At 36.6% G+C, this 23849-nt stretch overlaps 1 protein-coding gene across 1 annotated transcript in view; it reads right to left on the bottom strand.

Annotated features, from left to right (window-relative positions):
* MGAM (maltase-glucoamylase) overlaps positions 1 to 23849 on the bottom strand; it is a 159232-nt gene that overhangs the window by 118523 nt on the left and 16860 nt on the right. Inside the window, exons 5-17 of the mRNA XM_056799810.1 lie at positions 23110 to 23219; positions 21701 to 21852; positions 17878 to 18049; positions 14106 to 14205; positions 12188 to 12300; positions 10812 to 10937; positions 9091 to 9222; positions 8890 to 8997; positions 5992 to 6105; positions 4667 to 4751; positions 3761 to 3878; positions 1734 to 1905; positions 1243 to 1359 (exon numbers count right to left, since the gene is read on the bottom strand). Coding sequence (XP_056655788.1) covers positions 1243 to 1359; positions 1734 to 1905; positions 3761 to 3878; positions 4667 to 4751; positions 5992 to 6105; positions 8890 to 8997; positions 9091 to 9222; positions 10812 to 10937; positions 12188 to 12300; positions 14106 to 14205; positions 17878 to 18049; positions 21701 to 21852; positions 23110 to 23219 — 1619 coding nt within the window. The remainder of the gene's footprint in view (positions 1 to 1242; positions 1360 to 1733; positions 1906 to 3760; positions 3879 to 4666; positions 4752 to 5991; positions 6106 to 8889; positions 8998 to 9090; positions 9223 to 10811; positions 10938 to 12187; positions 12301 to 14105; positions 14206 to 17877; positions 18050 to 21700; positions 21853 to 23109; positions 23220 to 23849) is intronic.

The following is a 23849-nucleotide window of genomic DNA, read 5'->3' as shown; positions in this document are numbered from 1 at the left end:
ACATCTAGAGAAAGAATTGTGAGAGTAGAAATCCATATATATCATTTATCACTGGTTTATATGAGTATGTGATTTGGGGTTTTGGTTTTAAAGGATTAATCTTTTACAAAAATGAAAAATATGGAAATGGATTCGAGTGATGTATCACCCAGTGTAATTGCTTATAAACTCTGGGAGTGGGGAGGAATGAGAGGAGGGAGAAAACATGAATCATGGAATCATAAAAAAAAATTCTAAAATAAAAAATTTAAAGAAACTAGTTGTAAAGCCAACTTGTCCCCTAATACACTGATAACAGCTATGTACTTTAAGGTTTTAAATGTGTTTTACAGATATTATTTGGGAAAATCATTTTGTGGTTAAGTAGAGTTTGAAATGGAGGTGACGGTGGTGGAGATGGTGTTGGGAAACTTGAGGAAAACAGACCAATTAGGAGTCTATTGTGGATATCCAGATCTCTGTTAAGAGTATGAAGGTGCTCCAATAGATTAAGGGCCAGGCCCAGAGATGAGTGGTCCTGGGTTCAAATTTGCCAGGCACTTCCTGGCAGTATGACCATGGGCAGGTCACTGCCCATTGCCTAACCCTTACCATTCTTCTGCCTTGGAACCAATACACAGTGTTGATTCTAAGATAGAAGGTAAGGGTTTAAAAACAAAGAGTTAGAGAATAGCAATGTGAGTAAAAAGAAGATGGCGAAGATAGATGGTGTGGAGTTAGAAAGATCTTGCTTAGATATGTAGCATGAGTAAGTGTGAAGAATGCAGGAAAAGACCTACATGTAAACCTGGGTGGCTAGAAGGATAATAATTTCCCTGACAGAAATAGGGAAATTTGAACAAAGAGAGAAGAGGAGGGAATAAGCCTTTATATAGCATCTACTATGTGTGAAGCACTGCTATACATTTGACAGATATCATCCCATTTGAACCTCACAGCTCTGTGAGGCAGTTTAACCTCTACCAGTTAAGTGACTTGACATGGGTCCCATATCTAGAAGTATCTGAGGCTTTTCTAACTTTAGACCTAAAGTTCTATCCACTGTGCCCTGGTAGGAATAAACTCTGAAGCTGTCTATCCAAGAGTCATTTTCTTTAAAAAAGGAAAATTTCATTTTTAATTTTTAAAAATTAATCCAAATATAACAGACCATTAGGGAGTTTCAATGAACAAAGACCATGGTGGGGAAATCAGTCACTCCTAATTTAAATCACTCTACATAAAAGGTCTTGAGAATCTTACCTTGTAGCCTTCACCGTTGTGATTCCTGGAAAATGGATAAAATGCCCCAAGCTGCATCCACCGCCTGCATAGTTCTTCTGAGACATTATAGGTAAAACCACAGATGTCAGGGCCAACCTAGAATCACAACGAGTTATGGACATGGGTCTTTTTTAGTGCATAAGTAGTTTTTTTGTTTTATTTTCCTTTTTTTTAACATTCTCATCCATCTTTCATCATCTTGCTCCTGCCTAATGGTGATCCCCAAGTTGTAAGCACATTTAATTCATAGTATTTCTTTCTGTGGCCCCATTATGATAGAGATGACCGCTCACTACTTGAACGTTACTGGACTCATTCTAGAAAGCAATTCAAAGTGAAAATAAAGGAAGTCCTGGCCAGTATCAATTGGGATGAAGCATTTCTTCCCAGGACAGAAGCTTGAGACTTTCTGCAGGTTATTCTCTCTATAATCCATGCCTGCTGGGGAACTGGAAGAAGTGAAGACTCACCATAGGAATACCAAACAGGTTGAATTCGAGCATGCCAGGTAGAGACCAACGAAGGTCATTCCAAGTGGCTGCGTTGTCCCCCAGCCAATGGGCTGCAAATTTGCCCGATCCAGCAAAGGTAGAGCGTGTCACAATAAAGCTTCTTTTATTAGGGAAGACAGTTTTTACAGCTCTGTAAAAGAAAAATGGTTAAAGAAATAGGCAGTTGGACAGTTAGGCTCACCTCTAGAGATTCAATAAAAACAATGATTATTCTTATTTTTTTTTAAACCCATGAGCTCACATAGATAACGGTGTAACCTTTTGGTTTTGTCCAGACCTACAATTTCACTTCTGTAAAGAATTCTTGGCAAAGAAACTTCCTTTATCAATGCAGATAAGCAATTGATTTATAACTTCTCATTTTGGAGAGCAGTCTCTGGTACCAAAAGGTTAAGGGACTTGTCCATATGAAAGGAAAAAAGGGAAACAAAGTCTCCAGAGACCCCCAGGTAATATTTGAGGGCAAATGTGAATCAGGTCTTCTTGATCCCAGGCCCAGAATACTGTTTCCTATGCCACCTACCTACCTCACTTTTTACCTACAGGGTTAGTACATGTCAAAAGCTGGACTTCAACCCACGTTATTTTGCCTCTAAGGCCACCTCCTGAGCAAATAATACTTCATTGCCTCTCAGAGATAGAGACAGAAATAGAGATTAGGGTTCAGAAATAAAGCTAGAAATAAGAATATTGTATGGGAATATTGTTTTAAACAAGTAGACCACCAGCCAGGATTTACAAGTAATTTTTTCAAATCAGAGCTTCCCTTGTAATGACATTCACTAGATGAGCCTTTAATATTCCCATTGGTTCTATGTAAACTCCAGATGTAGTCTGTGAATTCATGTGTCTTGTGACAATAGGGAACAGTAGAGATCTCGAATGATTAAATATTAATTTTGACTGAATGTAACACTCAAGGGATTGGGAGAAAGAATGTCTTCTTCATTTGGCCTTTATCTTCTGTTCTCAGAATTCACACGAGGAGAAACAATATTGCTACAGATAACACTCACTTTTCTGATTCATTTCCATGTCATTTGAAATTTCAGGGGAAGGAAAGGCCAAATAGGGGGATTCTTTTCTATAGGGATGATTTCCTGCAATTGATTTATTTTGAAGAATGGTTCAGGGTCTTGAGCCTAGGCTAGTGCCACAGTAACACTGAGCAAAGAGAACCAAAGTGTCCTCTGAGTCAACGAATCCATCTCAATGCCCACTTCAAAGACTAGAGTCAAATATGAAACAAAACAAAACAAAATGCTCATTTGACAAAATTATTTCCAAATCCTGATCAATGTTCTACTTAATTAAAACAATATTCTTCACAAGATTTTTGTCCTTTGCTGCTGGCTGCCATAAAATCTGACCTGCACATGAGTCATTCCACTGGGATGTCAGAGGACCAGAACTATGGATTCTGGTGGCCTTTTAAAATTCCACTCCTTAATGATCCACTTTCCCCTAGGTCTTCTTTGACTGTTACATTCTTTCAAATCAAGTGTTCAGTCATTCAAAAAGTCACTGACAAGGTGCTAGATCAAAGGTTATTCATAATTTAAATAGTTCAATATGGAATGAGGAACTAATTTGCCATAAAAGAAGAAATGATAAGAGAAAGAGGGCAAAAATTAGTGATAAGGAGTGGTCTTTCTCCTGTGGAAATGTTTCTCTATTCTTGACCTTAGCTTCCTTTCTCTAAACACACCCATCTTGAGTCAAAACATTCCCATCTTCCATTCCATAATAAATTATTTCAATAATGAACAAACACTTTTCATAAACCAAGTCATTCATATTTTCCTTTTTTCAAGCAGCATCTCTTCCCCTCCACAAATTATACTGCAAAAAGTGAAAGCCTTCTGCTCCCCATTTACCCTAAGGCTCTGCTACCACACACTACAGAGGAGGGCTCACTAGCAAGCAATGGCAAACCAAAACCACAGATGTTCTGATGAACCCAATTGAACAAATGCTGTTCTTACTCTTCAGTTGCAATGGCCATTGAGTAGCCATACAGACTGTGGACATCGTAATGTTTGCCCCAGTGCTGTACTGCATCCATGCAAAGGGTCTTGGAAGGCAGGTATCTGTCCAGTATTCCTAAAGAGGAAAAGTTAGGACGTTGATCATCCTCTAAAACATTATCCAAAATTCAAGTTCCATGTAATTTTAAAAGATGATTATCTAGCTCTTTTCTTTCTCCTTTGATCCATCTTATATATCACGACCAAGTTAACATTCCTAAAAATTTGTTTTAAACATTCACAGGCAGATGCAACAAAAACCAAGGGTTCCCCATTTTCTAAAGAAAAAAAACCCCGATTCTTTAGCCTGATATTCAAGGCTTTATGTACACTTGCTCTTATAACACGTAGCTTTCCTGATTAATTTTCCATAATTCTCCTGCAAGATAGCTCCACCTGCAAAGGACCTGTTACCTCCTTTTGGCTACAAGATAGCATGGTAGAGTGATGTATTACTTGGCTTAGATTCAGAGCATCTGGTTTTAGTCTCAGAATCCATTGCTTACTAGCAACTTTGGGCAAATCATCTAGTCTCTGAGCCTCTGTTTCTTTATTTGTAAAATGGACTCCAAAAGACATTTCTACTACCTACACATGACAAAACTACTTTGTAAATTGTAAAATGTTACATAAATATAAGTTGTGATAATGACAATCATTACAATCATCATCATTATTTTTCAAATTTAGTTCCATGGGTCAGGGCTGCCTGCCTCTAGCAAAAGGTGAAAACCCTCCCAATATCCTCTCTCTTTAGCACATTTATGCCTGAATTCGTTAAGATGAGGGATCCCTAGAATGATGAGCACGTGATGGCTATGTAACAGTCTACACCCCATCCAAAGGACTAACCCCATGACTTACTAGGAATGAATGGGGGAGAGTTCAGGGTATTATGTGAGCATCCTATAGATGAACCATTTTCAAAGTTGGAGGGTTCATTCATATCCTAGAGACAAAATTCAGAAAAAATAAAGTACAAGGTGTTACTAGTGAAGCCTCTATTTAGTTTAAAAAACCAGAGGCATTACTCAGTTAATTTTACCCTTTAAAAATAGAGGCTCCTGGAGGTAAAATAAGTGGATTTGCAACAGTTCTCTCTATTTAGGATTTCTTTGTTTAGCAGAGATAAATTATGCTCCATTTCTCATTGTGGCTGGCTTTGTTCTTTTGAGTTTAACTCAAGTTGAGTTAACTCAAGTTTAACTCAAGCTCTATTTTTCCTTAGTCCATTTGTTGTTCATTCTTTTCAGTTGTGTCAAACTCTTCATGACCCTATTTAGAATTTTCTCAGAGGTTTGCCAGTTTCTTCCTCAGCTCATTTTACAGATGAGGAAACTGAGGCAAGTAGGAGTAAGTGACTTACCCAGGGTCATACAGCTAATTCATCCATATCTGAGGCCAGATTTGAAAACAGGAAAACAAGTCTTCTTTATCCAGAGCTGGCACTCTAACCATTGTACAATCTGGCTGCCCTTAGTCTATATAAGATAATGTAGAGACCTAACAACTATGAAGAAGGCTATCATTTTTTTTTTCACGGAAGAGAGTCAAACGGTTCTAGTGCCTCCTTAAATACCTTAACTGTTTACTTAGTATATATTTCTGTATGTACCTGCTTGCATCCACATTTTTTTCTCACATAAAAAACATTAATTCCTTGAAGGTAAAGCCTGGTTCATCTTTGTCTGTGAATCTCCTGTTTAAATCTGGCCTCAGACATACTAACTAGTTGTATGACCCTCAGCAAATCACTTAACCCTGTTTGCCTCAGTTTCCTCATCTCTAAAATAAACTGAAGAAAGAAATGGCAAACCACTCCAATATCTTTGCGAAGAAAAAAGTCATAAACAAAGAAGTCATAAAAATTCAGACACAACTGAAAATTGACTCAACTTTTTTTTTCCTAACACAGTGCCTGGCAACTCACAGCTTAATAATACTCAGTGATTTTCTTATTCTAAAAGCTCTTCCAGTTCCAGAATTCTGACTCTGTCTTTGCTCTGTAGCTCAACATCATTTGAATATTTAATCACTAAAAGATAATGTGGACTCAATCCACTCTTCTCTCTTCCAGCTGCCCTTTCTCCTTCCTTCTCTACTCCTTGAGATATAAGAAAGTAAAAGGAAGAAATGTGTCAACATTCTGAGAATTGGTTCTCTTAATAACCCTCATCCTGATGACTCACAATCCAGATTCCATCAAACTTTAACTCCCTGTAGAAGAGTCTGAACTCCTCTGCCCACCACTGAGCGCACTTCGGATTGGTATAGTCAGGAAAGACGGTCTGGCCTGGCCACACCTGCAGCAGAGAGAGAGGAATTCAGTTACAATGAATAAAAACTCATTGGGAGGAAACTCAAAAGGGGTCTACAGGAACTAAATGTTTGATTACACTCTTGTATAGACCCCAGACTTCAGACATGGAACCCAAAGCATTCTATAAAACCTTAAAAATATTTTTGGTAGTAGCCAAATAGCTTCACAAAATTTATTTCATGGTAAAGAAAAGTAAGGAAAATGGCTATGAATACTGAGAAAAAGTCAGACTAAGGAGGGCTGATGGGTAGCTCAGTGGATAGTGAGCAAGAGGTTTGGGGTTCAAATCTGGCCTCAGATTCTTCCTAGTTTGTGTGACTCTGGGCAAGTCACTTAACCCCACTGCCTAGACTTTACCATTCATCTTTCTTGGAACCAATACACAGCATTGAGTCTAAGACAGAAGTAAAGGTTAGAGAGAGAGAGAGAGAGAGAGAGAGAGAGAGAGAGAGAGAGAGAGAGAGAAGGTAAGGGTTTAAAAAGGAAAGAAAAAAAAGTCAGACTAAAGAACTTCCATTTCAATATATAATGGCTGAATTGAATCAAATGTCCTCATACTTAACTCAGATTGCATAAAAGGAGGCATGAAAGAGGATATAATTACCTTGAGAGCAAGGATTATTTCCTGTTTACATTTTTATCTCCAGTACCCAGCACAATATCTGGCACATAGCAGGTGTTCATTTTTTGACCACTAATAAGAATAATGGTAAGAATCTCCACACAGAGATAGAGCACTGAATTTTTCCAATCTTAATTTACTAATTGACACTGACTCATTTCATACATTAATAATGAAAATTCATTTGTTTATTCCTTTTTGACTCCCTATTATCTTCCACCCAGGAATAATAGTAAAAAGTTTTAACTAAAATCTCAAAAAGAGAAATTGAAAAGTATGAAATTTCCCAATGGGGAAATTTCCAACATTTATAAGTCTAAGAAATTTTAAGGTTTACAAGTGATGAAGATTTAGAACAGAGGATGATCATAGCAATGGAAAAGGAGGAATGTGAGAGACAAACTTTGAAAGATTTGTTACTTCATCCACATTGAAAAAGTACTTCCTTCACTGATGCAAATTATTAACCTGACCCAAAAAAATCAACATTTGGTAGCCAAATTCCTAATTATAAACCCTTTCTGCAATTGGTTAGGATGGTCATCGGGTGACAGCTACACCATCCATCACCAAAGAAGATGGTTGTCAGTAAGTAAACCTTTATTAGGTGCCTACTCTGTGCCAGACATCATGTTAAAGCTGGAAGTCAACATAACTGATTTATTAGATTTGGAGAAAGAAGGAGAAAATGGAGTCAAGGATGATTCCCTCCTTTACACAGCAAGTCCCTGGAGCTAACTTGATCCCATATCAATGCCCATTTCCATCTCTGTACTTATGTTTTTGCTATTTTTCTTTTTCTTTCCTTTTTTTTAAACCCTTACCTTCCATCTTGGAGTCAATACTGTGTATTGGCTCCAAGGCAGAAGAGAGGTAAGGGCTAGACAATGGGGTTCAAGTGACTTGCCCAGGGTCACACAGCTAGGAAGTGTCTGAGGCCAATTTTGAACCTAGGACCTCCAGTCTCTAGGCCTGGTTCTCAATCGACTGAGCTACCCAGCTGCCCCCGATTTTTGCTATTTTCTCCATTTCCAAGAATTCTCTCCTTCTTCCTCTGAGTTTATCTAAGTCCTGTCCTACCTTCTTTACCCAGCTCCAGCCTTACTCTCTTGTAGTTTAGCCCCTGGCAAATGCTGCCTGGCATTTCCATTCATTTCTTCATAGATAGATATCTACTGCCATTTAAAGTTGGAACTGTCATTTCATTTTTCCCACACTAAAAAATTCTGACAATACAAATCTTTTGAATGTTTGTCTTTATGGATCCAGTTTCTAGAATAGTACTTGCTATTAGGTACTTAAGAAATGCTTATAAAATGATTAATTGATACTATAAATGAATTTCATGATTCTCAAATTAGGTATGTCCTTACTTTGTCCATGCAAAGCCTTATTCTCTTTCTCCATGCACTAGGCCACCAGGTTCAAGAAACTGTTGCTTCTTTAATCATAAAAGTCAAAGCTAGCATTTCCTAAGGTTGACGGTTTTCCTAGAATGGCTTTGAGTTCATTAGAAGCTATCCATTCTGGTCAATTTATTTGGAGCCAAAGCCATACAACCTTTTTTTGTTGTTGTTGTAGTTCAACCATGCAAATTAATACAAGACCAGAGGCCCAAGGTTAGAATGATATCAAGTTGAACATTTTCCTATAGAATGAAAACATGGTCCACAACTCTGAAATTTAGCCACATCATGTGAATCATCACTGAAGCACAAACAGTGTCAAGGGGAAATCGATAATCCAGTAAAACAATGCTATGGGCTAAGAAATTTACTCCATAATCGTTATGATTCTTTGATGGATCTGCAATTTCATCAGGATGTGTACACCCTCCACAGATGCAGGGCATGGCCATTAATGAATAAAATCTAACTCTTATTCTATCTTGAAATAATATTGAAGTCTGGTAGATTATACCTTTCTTAGGCTCAGCACCGTAAATCAGATTTCCACAAGTGGTGGTTATTAAATTTTGAGAAGAACAGGAACATACCTTGATTCTTGGAATAGGAAAATTGGTATTGCAATATACACTATAACAGAATTCTGCTCTGTAACCAAGGATCATGTAATTTCAAACCTATAAGAATGAAACCGTTGCATTATCCCTCAGACTATCTCTGGCTCTTTCAGAATGTTTACCATCCCAATTAGTGGCGTCACTCCATCTGATGCATTGACCCATATCTTCATGTCTGAGCCCCGAATGTAAGGACCATAGTTGGAAGAGTTAATGAAAATGGCTGGATCCTATAAGAGAAGAAGATATAGAGTAGAGAAACCATCCTTGAGCTAAAAGAAAGGGATCAGGTTCATAGACTGGGATGGAGAGGAGAAACATACCATAATAATTACATATTTCTGTCCATGGTTGTGTAAATCCTCAACAAACTCAGGAAGTCCATTAAATAGTACTTTATCATAAGTGAAGTCCTTCTTTTCATCCATGTAGTCAATATCAGAGTACTGAACATCCTGTAAGAACAGAGAAAATGTTACACATGAGGGACAGTGAAATAACTCAATGGATTGAGGGACACCTAGATAGCTCATTGGATTGAGAGTCAATCCAAGAGACAAGAGGACCTGGGTTCAAATCTGTTCTCAGACATTTCCCAACTGTATAAACCCTAGGCAAGTCATTTTACCCCCTTTGCCTAGCCTTAATCACTCCAGCCTTGGAACCAATACTTAGTATTAATTCTAAGTCACAAGGTAAGGGTAGGCAAAAAGATAAAATAAAATATTTTTTAAAGAAAATACATGATCAGTTTCAGATCAGCCATGAATAGACACACACATTTTTGCTTTCAAATCCACTTCCAGATTGTCCTATACTATTTTTTCTTAAAGTATGTACAAATTCTTCCTTTCCAAGTCAAGCAGGAATTGGAGCAAAAGAATGCGTATAAGCCAAAGAAATCATATTTTCCCTCCCCTTAGAAAAAAAGAGAATTAGCAAGTTGGGAGAGTCAAGATACTCTGACTCAGCCTGAAAGGTGTTGCATAGACCAGAGGAGTAGTATTAAATGTCTCTCCCTTTGTAGAGCAACACATTTAGGAAGCAGGACAGAGAAACAGTACAGTTGGCTTTTTAGCATCTTCAACATTATGAATTCCCAAAAATCCAAGATAATCATATTCAAACATTGTTGCAAAAAGTGCTTTCCATAGCCAAATAGCTCCAAACTTTGTATTATAATCATTTTTAATTTCCCAAAGTACCTTTAACTCTAAGGTTAAATAAATGAGTCCCCAAGCCTCATTCTATTTATTTAATCTGTGGTGGGTCTCACAACACCAATCATTCCTTCCTGTATTTCCCTCCATCTCCCAGTGCATAAAAGCTAAAACATTTCTATTTTTTATCAAATGTCTTGATTTTCATGGGTTTCTGTACCTGTGTGATTAGCATATTTATAAACTAGATGAAAACCAAAAGATATACATAAAAACAGTGTCGTTTTTAAATTATTTGTTGGATTTCAACTTTTGATAACTTTATGGGGAGGCAGTTGGGAAACATCTAAGGATCTAAAGTCAGAGGTCCTGCATTCAAAATCTCACCTCTGACTCTTGTTGCCTAAATCATCTTGGGCACCTTGAACTCTCTAGACCTCAATGGTCTCATCTAAAAAATGTCAGACTTGGTCTTAATGACCTTTAAGGTCTCTTCCAAATCTGTCTATTGTCCTGTAATCCTTGTTCATTTGTCAACTGAGCATTTTTTCATAGGAAATAATCACACAAAGTCTTCTGAGAACAGAATAAACTATTTTTCACTCTACCTTCCTTGAGAGAGTTGATGTTTAAATTAAATAATAATAAAAATTATATTCATTAGCCTGCTTATTCATTTTGAAAACAATGAAATTATGGAGAAAAACCAGGTTGAAATACTCTCTGAAAGTACAAAAAACACATTTCAAAAATTCAGGAGAATGAATTAATCATTCTAATTATACATTATATATGAATTCAATTAATTAATATTAAGATAATTATCTGTATTAATAAAGAAAAAAAAACTAAATTTGGTTTGTTTAAAAGAAAACCTCTCTTACACAGGGAAGTTGAGCAGCTCGGTTTCTCTCTACGACTTTCTTCATCCCATCCAAACCTCCATATACCCAGCGACTGAGATGAAATCCAAGACTCCAGTAAGATGGCAAGAATGGCCTTCCAATGAGCTAAAGGCAACAGTTAGAGAAATGAGGCATAGTAAATATTCTATAGCCATTCTAATGAGGGTAGACCCCCTTCATAACATTATCTCATACAGTTTATTAAAGGGACTAGTCAGCATTTTGACCAAAAGGATCACATCTCTCTAGTTTCATTATAGTCCCTAGCACAGTGCTGAGTACATAATAGAAGACATTTTTTTTAAACAGAATCATTTGCTTCTTATACGCTAGCCCACAGTTGTACTAGCCTTTTATTCAATAGAGTGTTTGAAGAAATAAAATCTGGCCTTAAATGATCTCAATCCATATAATCACCATAGTAACTTTAGGAGAGTTTGGGGACTTTCAATCTCATACCAAACCCTCTTTCTCCACCAGAAAAAAAAAATATCATCCTCTCCTGATTTCCACATTAGTCATTTTTATATTGTGGCAAAATATAATACAGAAGGAACAGAAGGGAATGCATGGCAGGCTAGCAAAAAAAAAAACAAAAACACTTTTTCTTAATCTATTCTTTTTTTAAAAAATCTGAATAGTGTCATGAATGCTATTAATTTGATGAAGGGCAATCTATGCCAATGAATACTCTCTGTTATACAAACATACATACACACACCATAACAGAATCAATGTAGCCAAGTCACATGATTTCTCATCTTCCTCTCTCCTACCATTGCATTTTTTAGTTAGTTGGCCCTGCTCAGCATCAGGTGAGATAAACAGAGAGGAAACAATATTTTATTTTACTTCATGTCATCATACTGATAAGACATTGGGACAAGAAACTAAAGCTATAGGATAAAATTAGAGTTGACATCGTGTGCTACCCATCTTCCCAAGGGTCAAAGATGGACTGGCTTTTACCAGATTTTTGGAATGAAAAATCTGATCTTTTAAATATTAACCTTTCCAATATTCTAGGAAAAATTGGATTTTAAAAATATAATATGTAAATAGGCATATGTGAACAGAACACAAGACCTAGAGCCAGGAGGACCTTTGTTCAAATCTTCCTAGCTATTTGACCTTGGGCACTTAACCCCATTTGCCTAGCCTTTACCTCTCTTCTGTCTTAGAGTTGTTACTAAGAAAGAGTTTTTTAAAAAATAGCCATAATGGCGCTTCATTTTCTTTCTATAGAAATATTTTCCTTTATGGAACAGATATGCTTTTGGAAAGGTTGTCTCTAAAGTGTCATTTATGTCTAAGACTCCTTCTAGATCTTAATCCTTAAGTATATTTCAACATACCTCTAAATATTCCCGAACAACCTCTTCTGGAGTGTTCCCTAAGAAGACATAAAAATCCAGAACACCCCCAATGACTCGGTAAGTGATTGCTGGGGCAGGTTGAAGGGTAACCTCTAGAAGAAATTAGAATAAAGAAAATAAGGAATAAAATTGTGCAAATAATGGAAAAATAAATAATTTCACATATACACACACCAGGATATAATTTAATAGCTCACCTTTAGTAACACTATCTTCCTATCTTTGCTTTTGAATACAAATAAATATATAAAAATGTTAATGACTAGTATGGCACCTACTCAGCACATGGTATCAGTAGATTTATCAGGAACTGATAATCAGAGTACCAGGCATCAGCATCAGAGCCAAAGTCCTTCAAAATGAGATTCTAATTAGGACATCTGCATGGATGTACATACTTCCACCTCATAGCAATATTTGTTTCCCATTCATGCCAACCTGCAAGGTCCCATCAGCATCATGAACCTCTCCTGGGTTTTTTCATCCAAGGGACCTAAGCACTAGAAGCTCTGGGAGACTGAGACCCTCCTCTCCTGGCAAGCCAATCATTTCCCAATTAGAGAGAAACAGAGACAGAGAAAGAGAGGAGAGAGAGACACGGGGGGGGGGGGGCACAAACAGGGAGAGACAGAGAGAGAGAGAAAGAGAGAGATACAGATAGACAGACAGATAGACAGATAGATACAGGTAGATAGATAGACAGATTGATAAAGACAGACAGACCTACCAACAGACAGACAGACAGACAGATAGATAGATAGATAGATAGAAAGATAGATAGATAGATAGATAGATAGATAGATAGATAGATAGATAGATAGATAGATAGATAGATAGATAAAATAAGTAAATGAATGAAAGAATGGACAGACTGACAGATAGATACAAGCAGATAGACAGATTGATATAGACAGACAAACAGACAGACCTACCAACAGACAAATAGATATTTAGAGATACTTAGATAGACAGATAAAAATGAGTAAATGAATGAAAGAATGAAGAAATGAATGAATGGGTAGATATATAGAAAGCAGATAGATAAGTGGATGAATGGATAACTAGATGATAGATAAATAGATAAATGTTCCCCAGACACAATTACTGCTCCTTATGTCTTTGTATAATCCAGCCAAATTGTCTGAAAGAATATGGCTCTGAATTCAGACATAGAGGATGAAAACTCAGGTACTGATTTAAATGATTTCTTATTATAAAGGAATTAGGGACCATTATAACTGGTCACAATCCCTTTGAAGTAAGCATGTCCCATGATGGGGTCCAAGTGAAGTGGAATCAAGTCTTGGATTTATTGGCTAGGAATAAAAGGCATCAAAAAGCTTTCATGAATCAAAAGTTCAAGTAAGAGTTCCACAAGCACTCTGGACAACTAACTTGGCTTTTTTACCTCATTTCTTTCTACAAGTTAGAACTCAAATGACCTTGAACTGGTGATGATGATCTCTGCTGGTCTCTTAGTACTACTACAGACAATACTCATTTTAACATAGCTAATGTTAAATATTGCATAAATGTTATCTCAATCTAAACTTACCTAACAGCTTAAACTGCCTGGTGTGCCATCATAGAATAATAGTGCAGAAACAAGGGGTAATAAGTTTTATGGAGTTTGTCTCCATGTGGATTTTTAAAGGAAATGATGCGTTTGAACAACTTCCCTATGTGAAATCAACCTGAGAAATTTGTATTAGACAAGAAGTTTTAACTTATACCAAAGCTACAGGTTGGCAGGTTCATCATACTACAAAGCAACTGCATTAATCTGGAGAATATTTGAAGTCTATGATTCAATGATTCTGAAAGGCAAGCTTCCTTCTAATTCACTATGGGAAAGAGATTTTAAATGGTCCCCTTTTAAGAATATCGAGTTCTTTACCCATGGCATTGCTGTTCATCAGAAAAACCCCAAAGGATGCTCCACTTGTATCTTCAAGGCACAAGAAAAATGTTTGAGCACCATACAAGTTAGTCATGTCCTGTGGGGGAAAAAATGCAAAACAGCAAATAAGTTATAATGTACCAGACTTCATCCTAGGATAAAGAAAGTGTTTGAGTCTTGGATAATTGCATGACAAAGGCAGCTGCCTGGTGGAAGAGCTAATGTCAAAAATGATTCCAAGAAATATATCCTCCAAGTAGATTTAATTCATGTATGGGGTCCAATTAAGAGTCATTAATATGTGAAAGAAGTATGTGACAAAGTGGATAGCAAGATGGCCTTGGAATAGAAAGTTCTGGGTTTAGGTCCTGCCACTAAAACACACACATATCCCACAGACACACACAGAAGTACTCTTTCAACATCCCAAACAATACACGGCATGTGGGAAGTGGCCTTCAGCTCTTAGGGGTGTTTCCTCCCAATTCCCTCAGTTAAGCATCTTCTTTAGTCCCTGGTGATGCCAAACACAAGATTAACTAATAAACTGCCGATCTAAGTGCCACCAGCTTTTAAATTGAGACAAGCAGAGCGAAATAGACAAAACTAGCATTGATAGAAGGAAATGTGAGATTTAAAATGGTTGAGGTCTTAAACTGTAGTGATTAAAATAGTGGAAGATATAAATTGTGATAAATATAAGAGAGGGTGAGTAAATTTGACAGCAGAAATATGTTTCACTACAGTGTCTTGGGTTTTAAAATCAAATATAAGGTGGTTGCCAGGGAAATATTCCCAATTATTCAAATACCCAAGTCAATTGGGTTTTATAGAGATTTTAATTAACAATACAATGAATAATCAAAGAAAGAGAGAGAGAGTAAGAAAGGAAGTAAGTATGAAGGGCCTCAAGCCAATATGGCCTAGACCTGAGTCTTAAAAGAGAAATCAGTCAGTTTTTTAACACTCACCACAAGGTCTGACTAAACAAGGATACTAATGACACCAGGCCAGTGTCCTTCCTCAAAGAGTCTTCCAGCCAGAGATTGTTTCAAAGGGCCTCTCTCAAGAGCCTCCAGAGCTCCTACCCCAGAGGGACAGAGCCCCTCAGAGGAGCTCCTCAAGGAGCTCTCCTTCAGAATGAGATTTCCTCCAAGAGCACTTCTCCTCAAAGAGATCTATCTCCAAGGAAAGAGCCCTCAAGCATCAGTCCTCAAGGAAATGAGTCTCTCAGAATAAGATCCTCCAGAATGAGAATCAGAAATCGAGATCCCTGAATGAGATCCAAGCTCTTATTTTTAAGGGCAAAAATTTTATCTGTCACCTCCCCTAAGTCCTTACATCTACCAATCACTGTAGATGTTTCTAAAGGACCGCCCATTTTGAATTCACAGCTGAGTAGTTTTAATCTCTTTAGTAAGTCAGAAAACAATGCTGCTGTGTCAACAAATTTCATTAAGAAAAAACCTCTGAATAAGTTATCACCCTTTTAGGTTTAAGTAGTTTACAAGTTGCCCCACCTATATGGATACCTAGCATCCCATTGTATCAATTTTAAAAACAGGCATGACTCAAAGAACTTCCTGTCCTTTCCATAAGCATGGGTCAAAGCACTTTCATTGTTCAGCAAGGAGTTTTCTGTCCTAAAGCAGTCTTAAGTAGGGTGGAGTAGGGATATTCCCAAGGCAAGGAGTTTTCACATTCAAGTATAATTCTCACTATCTGCTAGGGAATTTTTTTAAGTAGAAGATTCCCCAATGGGGAAATTATCAACATTCATAAGTCTGAGAAATTTTAAGGTTTACAGAAATGCATTGTCAATCATTGGACAAGCTTCTGTCTCTTTATGGGAAATATCCTAGGCAGTAATCCATGGAAAATAAAGAAGTAGATTTAATTAATTTACTATTCTTTGCCTTTTTCTAACCTTGATTTACATAGAACTTTGCATTTTAGAAAGCGCTATCAGTGATTTATCTTAAAGTGCTTCAGGAGCTTGTGAAGCTGACAGAGTTAAGATAAATAGCTCTGATTATACCTGAACTAAGGGTAAACAGTTGAGATTCTTCACTTCCAACACCACAAAAATTGTTGACATTGGTTAGCCCAGTGTACATGCAACTTCTGCCTAAGAAGATTTCTAGCACATGAAAATAACAAGAAGGGCACTAATTCTATCAGTTTAAATGTTCATAATTTCAACTCTTACTCTAAAGCTTCTTAGAACCAAAGATTACAAGTGACACAGCTCAAACATTATGCCATTATATAGACTCTTAAAACACTATTTTTTTCCTGCATGTTCTCATGACAAGTTGTTTTCCTTAAAAGAACCCCTGAAAAAAAACTGAATCCCCTTCTAGCTTAAAAAATTAATTTTCGTGAGGCAGCTAGAGGGTACTGTGAACTTTAGATTTCTCCACCCTACTTAGTCTAACAAAATCAGGAATGTCTTGTGAACTTTATATTACTCCACCCTACTTAGTATAACAAAATCAGGAATGTCTACACCCATACTTAAGGATTAAGTATTTAGGAGGATGGCCTTCAACAGACATGTGCTAGCAAATGACAAATCAGAAACAGCTGATAGACCCCTGGGCTGTCCTAAGTCAAGCTTAAGATATCATTGGTACAGGTGAGATGCAGGAAAGTGATGTAAAACCGCCTATATATTTCGCATCACTTCCTCTCTTGGGGCTCTTTCCCCAGATAAGTGACTCTGGCTGGCAGCATGCTAAGTGTTCCAACATCTTGGCATGGTGGCAGCTATTGTCCAGCTTGGCAGTGAGTTTCCCCTTGATAATATACTGGGAGAAGCTGAGTAGCTAGTTCAGGTTCAGGCATCTCAGCTGAGCTCTCTTAGAGTTTAAACTGATTCCTTCTCCTTTACCTTCCAAACACTATCCTCTCAGAGAAGCCTCTAATCTTCCCCCTGGCACAGCCAGGTGGGAGAAATCCTACAATTTTCCCTCTCCCTTCTCCTTAATTTCTTTCCTCTATATTAATTAAATCACCATAAATTTCCGGCTGACTTGGGTATTTTATTTGGGATACCCCTGGCAACCAAAAATTAATTTAGTTAGGTCACAACCCTAAAATTATCCTTATAGTACAATGAATAGGGTTTTAGTCTTGGAGTCAGGAAGTCCTGGGTTCAGATCTAGTCTTATATACTTACTAGTTATTTGACCCTAGATAAGTCACTTAACTACTTTTCTCATCTACAAAATGAGGATAATAATATTAGCTCTCTCCCATGGTCGTTATGAAGATACAATAAAACACGATTTGTAAAGTGCTTTGTAAATCTTAAGCGTTATATATAAGTTCATTCTTATTTTTCTTCATCCAGACATTCCAGGGACTAGTCTGAATAAATTCTGCTATATTTTTCACTGTTCATCCCTATCAATCAGAAAAAAATATATATCTTGCAGCCAGTGCTTAGATTAGTTGCCTTTTTAACTGAAAGATTAGGTGAATGATAATTTTATAACATAGATTATATAATATATATAACTGCTATATTTGGATTAATCCACATTCTAAATTTGTTCATCCTATTTTCCCCATAACTGATAAAGGCAAAGGAAAGGCAAGATAAAGCTAAAGGTTAATTTGGAGGTGGAAAGTGTCAGAGATATTGTAGAAAGCAATCTAATTCAATTACAAGAAAGACAAGATGGAATTCTGTAGTCCCTTTCAGTTCTGAGATTTTATGATTCTGCAAGGACTGGATAGAGAGGAAGTCATTTTGAAGTCTTACTTCATTAGGAGTAGTATCCCGAGAGAAGATGGGCCAAGTCTTCCAGTCCATGTCATGACGATATTGCTGGTGTACATGCTCCCCTAAGCCATACACATTAGCACTTGGTAACTGGATAGAGAGCTGCAAGTATTGCTGAGCAAACTGGAGGGGTCCAATACCAGTGTCAAATCTGAACATGGGTGGAAATGAGAGAGGGAAAGAGAGAAAGATGAAGAGAGAGATTAAATTGGACCAAATTACAAACAGAAATTAACTGCCTGATAGATTTGAGAAAGATATAGAAAAATAAAAGGCAAAGGTCACTTCTATTTGGGAAAACTTTTACTTACATCTCAGAGACTATAGAGTCCCTCTTGTGTTATAACTCTTTGCCAACTAACTCATTTATTCCATAGGCAATTAATTTTCAAGATATGGAAAATTTTTTCCTCTCTCTGCCCATGATCCTTCAGTCCTATTCAATCATTATCAGACTAAACAAATAGCCTGTTAGCATCCTGAAATTGCTAACCAGTCCCCTGCTCATTCCAAACAAGTGCATTCAGATTGTCACCCCTGTTTAAGAAGACACAGTTCCATTTCAAATTCTCATTTCCTACCCCAGCCTTCAAGTTCTCCCCTATAAGGAAAAGATTGTAACACAAGATGGCTCTGCAAGAAAAAGCAAGAGATTTGGAATTTGGTGAACTGCCAATCAAACAGATGGAGACAAGATTCCAATAGAATCTTGAAAAGAGGACAATTGGGAAGCACAGCAGCTTGAACTCACTTCTTTCCTCTGACTGTTGGAAGGAAGCGGGAAAACCAATTCATCTCTTGGCCAATGACTATTTATCTGACTGAGTACTAAGAAGATTTGGAGCTTAGCTCTGAAGAATCTGTCAGCTTTTGCTATCAATATCTCCCCATGGAGAAAATAACCTTATTTCCTGAATTGAACACATTGTGAAAATCTTCAATCAACAGGAAATCATAAGAAGTTAGGGAAACCTATTTTCCTCTTCCCCTCTCCCTCTTTGCTTCCTCTACCTTAAAGAATAAAACCCTCCTAATTAAAAGATCTAAATTGAGGGATTAGTTATTGATGAAACCCTTCAAGCTTACCATTCCTGAGAAGAACTTTTAGATCAGTTGAGAAACGGACAAGAAGTGATAAGGAGTGTAAGATTCAGCCTTTCCTTTAGCTGGCTTCCTGATACCTCTGTCCTATTACCATAAATCTCCTAATCTTACCATCTATTATACCCCACCAATTTCTCTTTCTCATTCTCTAGTGCTCACCTCAATTGCAATTCTTGTTATTCTCTTATCCATCCATTTTTTATTTAAATCTATTTGTTTACTTGTTACATTAAAATACCTAGATAACTTCCTCCCTGCCTCCTTCCTCTTTCTACATTAGAGAAGGCATCATTTGACAAAAAGATAAATATACATAAAACTATGTCTTGCTTATTTCTACTTAGCTGTTCTTTCTCTGGAGGTATACACATACAAGTCAGTCTTCAAACCATATTTGTTGCCATATATAATGTTCTCTTGGTTCTGGCTTGTTTCATTCTTCATAACTTTATGTAGGTTTTTCTGTGTCTTTTGATTAGCGCATTTATCATTTCTAACAGAGCAGTGATATTCCATCACAATCATATGCTACAGGCTGTTTAGCCATATCCCAATTCATGCCCATTCCTTTAATTTCCAGTTCTTTGCCACCACAAATAGAGCAGCTATAAATATTTTGGAAATTTGTCATTTTGCCCTTTTATCATTTTAGCTAATTTGATAGATGTGAGATATCTCAGAGTTGTTTTGATTAGTATTTCTCTAATCAATAATAATTTAGAGTATTTTTCATATAGTTATATGTAGATTTGATTTCTTCATCCAAAAATTCTGTTAGAATCTTTTGACCATTTATGAGCTGGGGAATGGCTTATGTTGTTTTGAATTTGACAAAATTCTCTATACTTTAGATGTTAGACTTCTATCCAAGAAAACAGTCTATAAAATTTTTTTCCCTGCTTACTGCCTCTCTTCTAATCTTGGCTACACTACTTTTATTTGAACAATAATTTTTTAATGTAATGTATTCATAATTATCCATTTTATACCTTATAATGCTTTCTAAATTTTGTTTATTTATAAATTCTTCTCCTATCCATAAATCTGATAAATAACATATTTCCTTTTATTCTAATTTGCTTATGATATCTCCCTTTATGCCTATGTCTTGTATCCATTTTGATCTCATTTTAGCAAATGGTATATTCTTTGGGATCATATTTTTGGTTTCTATTTAAGTATAAATCTTTTTTTTTAATTTTCCCTTATTAATTATCATGTTATTGCTTTGGTTCAAGAAAGAATTGCTTAATATGTTGGTCTTTCTGCAAGGACAATTTTCATAAAATTGCCATACCAGCATGAAAATATGTATACTCACCATAGTTCCATTCAATTATCTCCATAGGTCTTTCATATCTAATTCTTCTAGTATTCTTTTCAGATCCTTAATTGTCTTTATTTTTTTTGTTTACTCATGTTTTTTTAATTTGGTCAATTTCAAACATTATTCCTTGGTTACAAAAATCATTTTCTATTCCTCCCTCTCCTCCTCCCTCCCCTCCCATAGCCGACACACAATTCCACTGGGTATTGCATGTGTCCTTGATCAGAACCCATTTCCATGTTGTTGGTATTTGCACTAGGATGTTCACTTAGAGTATATCCCCAATCATAACCCCTTTGACCATGCCATTAAGCAGTTGTTTTTCTTTGGTGTTTTTACTCCCACAGTTTTTCCTCTGAATGTGGCATTGTCTTTATATATTTTTCTCTAGGTCTAAAAGGGACATATTGAAATCTTTCACTGCTTGAGCTCCTTTACTCTTAAAAAGCCAATCTCCTCACTTACTTCTCTTTTCCCATTTCTACCTCCATGCCGTTTCCTTTTTTTTCTTTACCTAAAATGACCTACTTTTTCTTCCCTCCATAAATTCATCTGCTCCCCTTCTTTCAAATCCCAGCTAATCAAGAAGTCTTCTCTTGCTCTGAAAGAATGGAACCTATTTTCTTTCCTTTATACCCAGAGCCTTCTGAAAATACAAATTATGTCTTCTCCATTAAAGTGGGAACTTCCTCACTGCAGGGACTATGTCTCTTCCTTTTTCTGTATTAGTGTTTTGCAAAATAGAGACACTCAGTGACATGTAAATTAGTATAAGGAAGATACGTTATATTAGTCCAACTCCCTCTTCTGAGAATGATCCATCTTCTTTTCCAATTACCAAGTCATCTCTGAGACATAGTAATATACTCATCTCACAATTATAAAATCATATTCTTAAATGACGATGAATAACCTATCAGACACTGTCTTCTCAATCCAAAAATATCTCCATCTCTAACTCTCTTCTTTAAAAAAAAAAAAACTCATGATTTCCATCTTAGAATCAATCTAGGCAATAAGAGTTAAGTGACTTTCCCAGGGTCACATATCTAGGAAGTATCTGAGGCCAGATTTAAACCCAGAACCTCCCATCACTAGGCTGTCTCTAAATCTACTAAATGACCTAGCTGCCCCCTCTAACTCTTCTCTGATTAAAATAAAGGTTCATACCCTAATTGGTATGAGAAATGAGAAATAGTATTTGAGAAAGGAAAGGGAAAGAAAGTAGGGACAAAAGCTAAGAGGTATTGTATTTGGGGACACTGACCAGTGATGCTACACTGTATATTCCTAAGCTAAAAATTAATTCATTATCAAATTTTTAGACTCCCTTCCCATGTTCTAGTCTTCACATAGGCTTACAAAACTTACAAAACACGATTGTTGCTTTTCCGGGTAACTTTGATGCTAAATGGCTCCTCAACACAATCCACATGATAGTTCAAATTAGAAGTTGCATTTCCAGGAAACAGTTGGACGTGTTCATGAGGTACCTCATATCTGGCTTCACTGGGGTCACTGATCTGTTCAAAGGGATGAACAAGAAAACCAATACAAAATGCAACCAGAAAATCCAACAATTCTCAGAAAGGAGGGTCGTTTTTATACCAAAAGGCAAATTTAAGCCTATTTCAAGTTCAAATATCTTTATATTTAGAACTACAAAAAATGGGATGAGCTGGCTTAAGAGGGTGTAGGTTTCACCTCATCAGCAGTCATCAAAGGAAGATATGTTAGATGATAATCCTTTTCAGGCACAAATTGAACTAGGTAGTCTCTAAAATTCTATAACCATTTTTTGCTTGTTTGTTTAAAGTAAATGTCACTCATGAAAATGAAAATCATTCCCCACTTATGAATCAATGCCATTATTCTACACAGACAGCTTTTTAATTCAATTCAATGAATCCAACACATATCTATTAAATCCCTAGTGTAAAAAGTGGCAAAAGGCAGCAACTAGAGAGCTAAGTTCAGTAAGGAAGACCCAGATTCAAGTCCTGAATTAGAACAGTACCTCTAAGCAACTCTCTTGGGAAATCACTCACATAAGAATTATTAAGCTGGTGCAGCTAGGTAGCACAGTGGATAGAGTACCAGACTTGAAGTTGGGAGGACCTGGATTCAAATCTAACCTCAAACTCTTCCTAGCTGTGTGTCCCTAGACATGACACTTAACCCCAATTGCCTAGCCTTGGCCACTCTTCTATCTTAGAATTGTTACTAAGAAGGTAAGGATTAAAAAAATTAAATTGTTCAACTACGTTGGTAGAGAGGTTTTCATCACTGGGAGTTCCCTATTCCAAAGAAATCATAGGTCCAGACCCACACCATATGTGAAAGGTTCCAACTTCCATTTTTAAAACTCTCAGATTCCCATTGTTTCTTCCTATAATACTTGGCACAAAGGACACATAATTAATCAATTACATCTCACTCGTGAAATATGAGGAGATATGGGTGTCTCCCGATTATGGAGTTGCTGACATTGTTAATAAAGAAAACATTTCCATTATCTTGTTTGTATTTTATGGAATGATGTCAACATAGATTGTGAGTCAAGATGAACCATGGTCCCACTTCAACAGTTGTGTGACCTAGGACAAGTCTTTTAATCTCTCTGGCCCTCAGTTCTCTCATTTCTAAATTGAGGACGTGGATTAGATAATTTCTAAGATGTCATCCAGCTCCAAGATCCTCTTGCTCTTACTACTACTATAAATCCCTAAGTTTCTCAGGAACATTTGCACTTTCAAGTAAACAAACAAAAAGTCTAATACCTTGAAGTGGAAACGGTTGGCTGTCTGGTATTCTGCTGTAAGGATGACATTGGCAATATCATTTCCAAACATCGATGGGGTAGGCAATCTGTTCAAATGAGCAGTGAACCCTGATAGGGGAGAAAACAGGAAAAAAAAAATGACATGCCCTGCAGTAATAGCAGATTTTATTAAAATTGCCCATGAATACCCAAAATGTGAAGGGAAACAACTCAAAAAAAAAAAAGGAAAATTTTTCTGCTTTTCAAAAGAAGTTGGAAAGAGATAGATAAATATTGTCGTATATGCATATTACGATGGAGTCAGAACTTGGAGGAAAAAATGATGGTGAATCTTCTCTACCCAGTCCATGTTGTTCTACCTAAAAACATGATTAAAGGCTTCTTCCAGAAAGTTCTATCCTTATTCAATTCAATTCAGTTCAACAAAAAATTAAAGGCATACTGTTATAAGCAAGGGCAGCTAAGTTGCCCAATGGGTAAAACACTGGACTTGGAAAAAGAAGACTCATCTTCTTGAGTTCAAATCCAGTCTCAGACACTACTAGCTTAACCCTGTTGGCCTTGGTTCCTCATCTGTAAAATTAACTGGAGAAGGAAATGGCAAACCATTTTAGTATCTTTGCCAAGAAAACCTCAAAATGGGGTTATGAAGAATCAGATGTGAGTGAAATGACTGAAATGACTGAACAAAAATTACTGCTCTGGTTCTGAATATATCACTGAATATTTTCACTTGTA

This window comes from Monodelphis domestica, chromosome 5, assembly GCF_027887165.1.
Source record: "Monodelphis domestica isolate mMonDom1 chromosome 5, mMonDom1.pri, whole genome shotgun sequence".
NCBI lineage: Eukaryota > Metazoa > Chordata > Mammalia > Didelphimorphia > Didelphidae > Monodelphis > Monodelphis domestica.
This window is presented reverse-complemented; position numbering and strand designations above follow the sequence as displayed.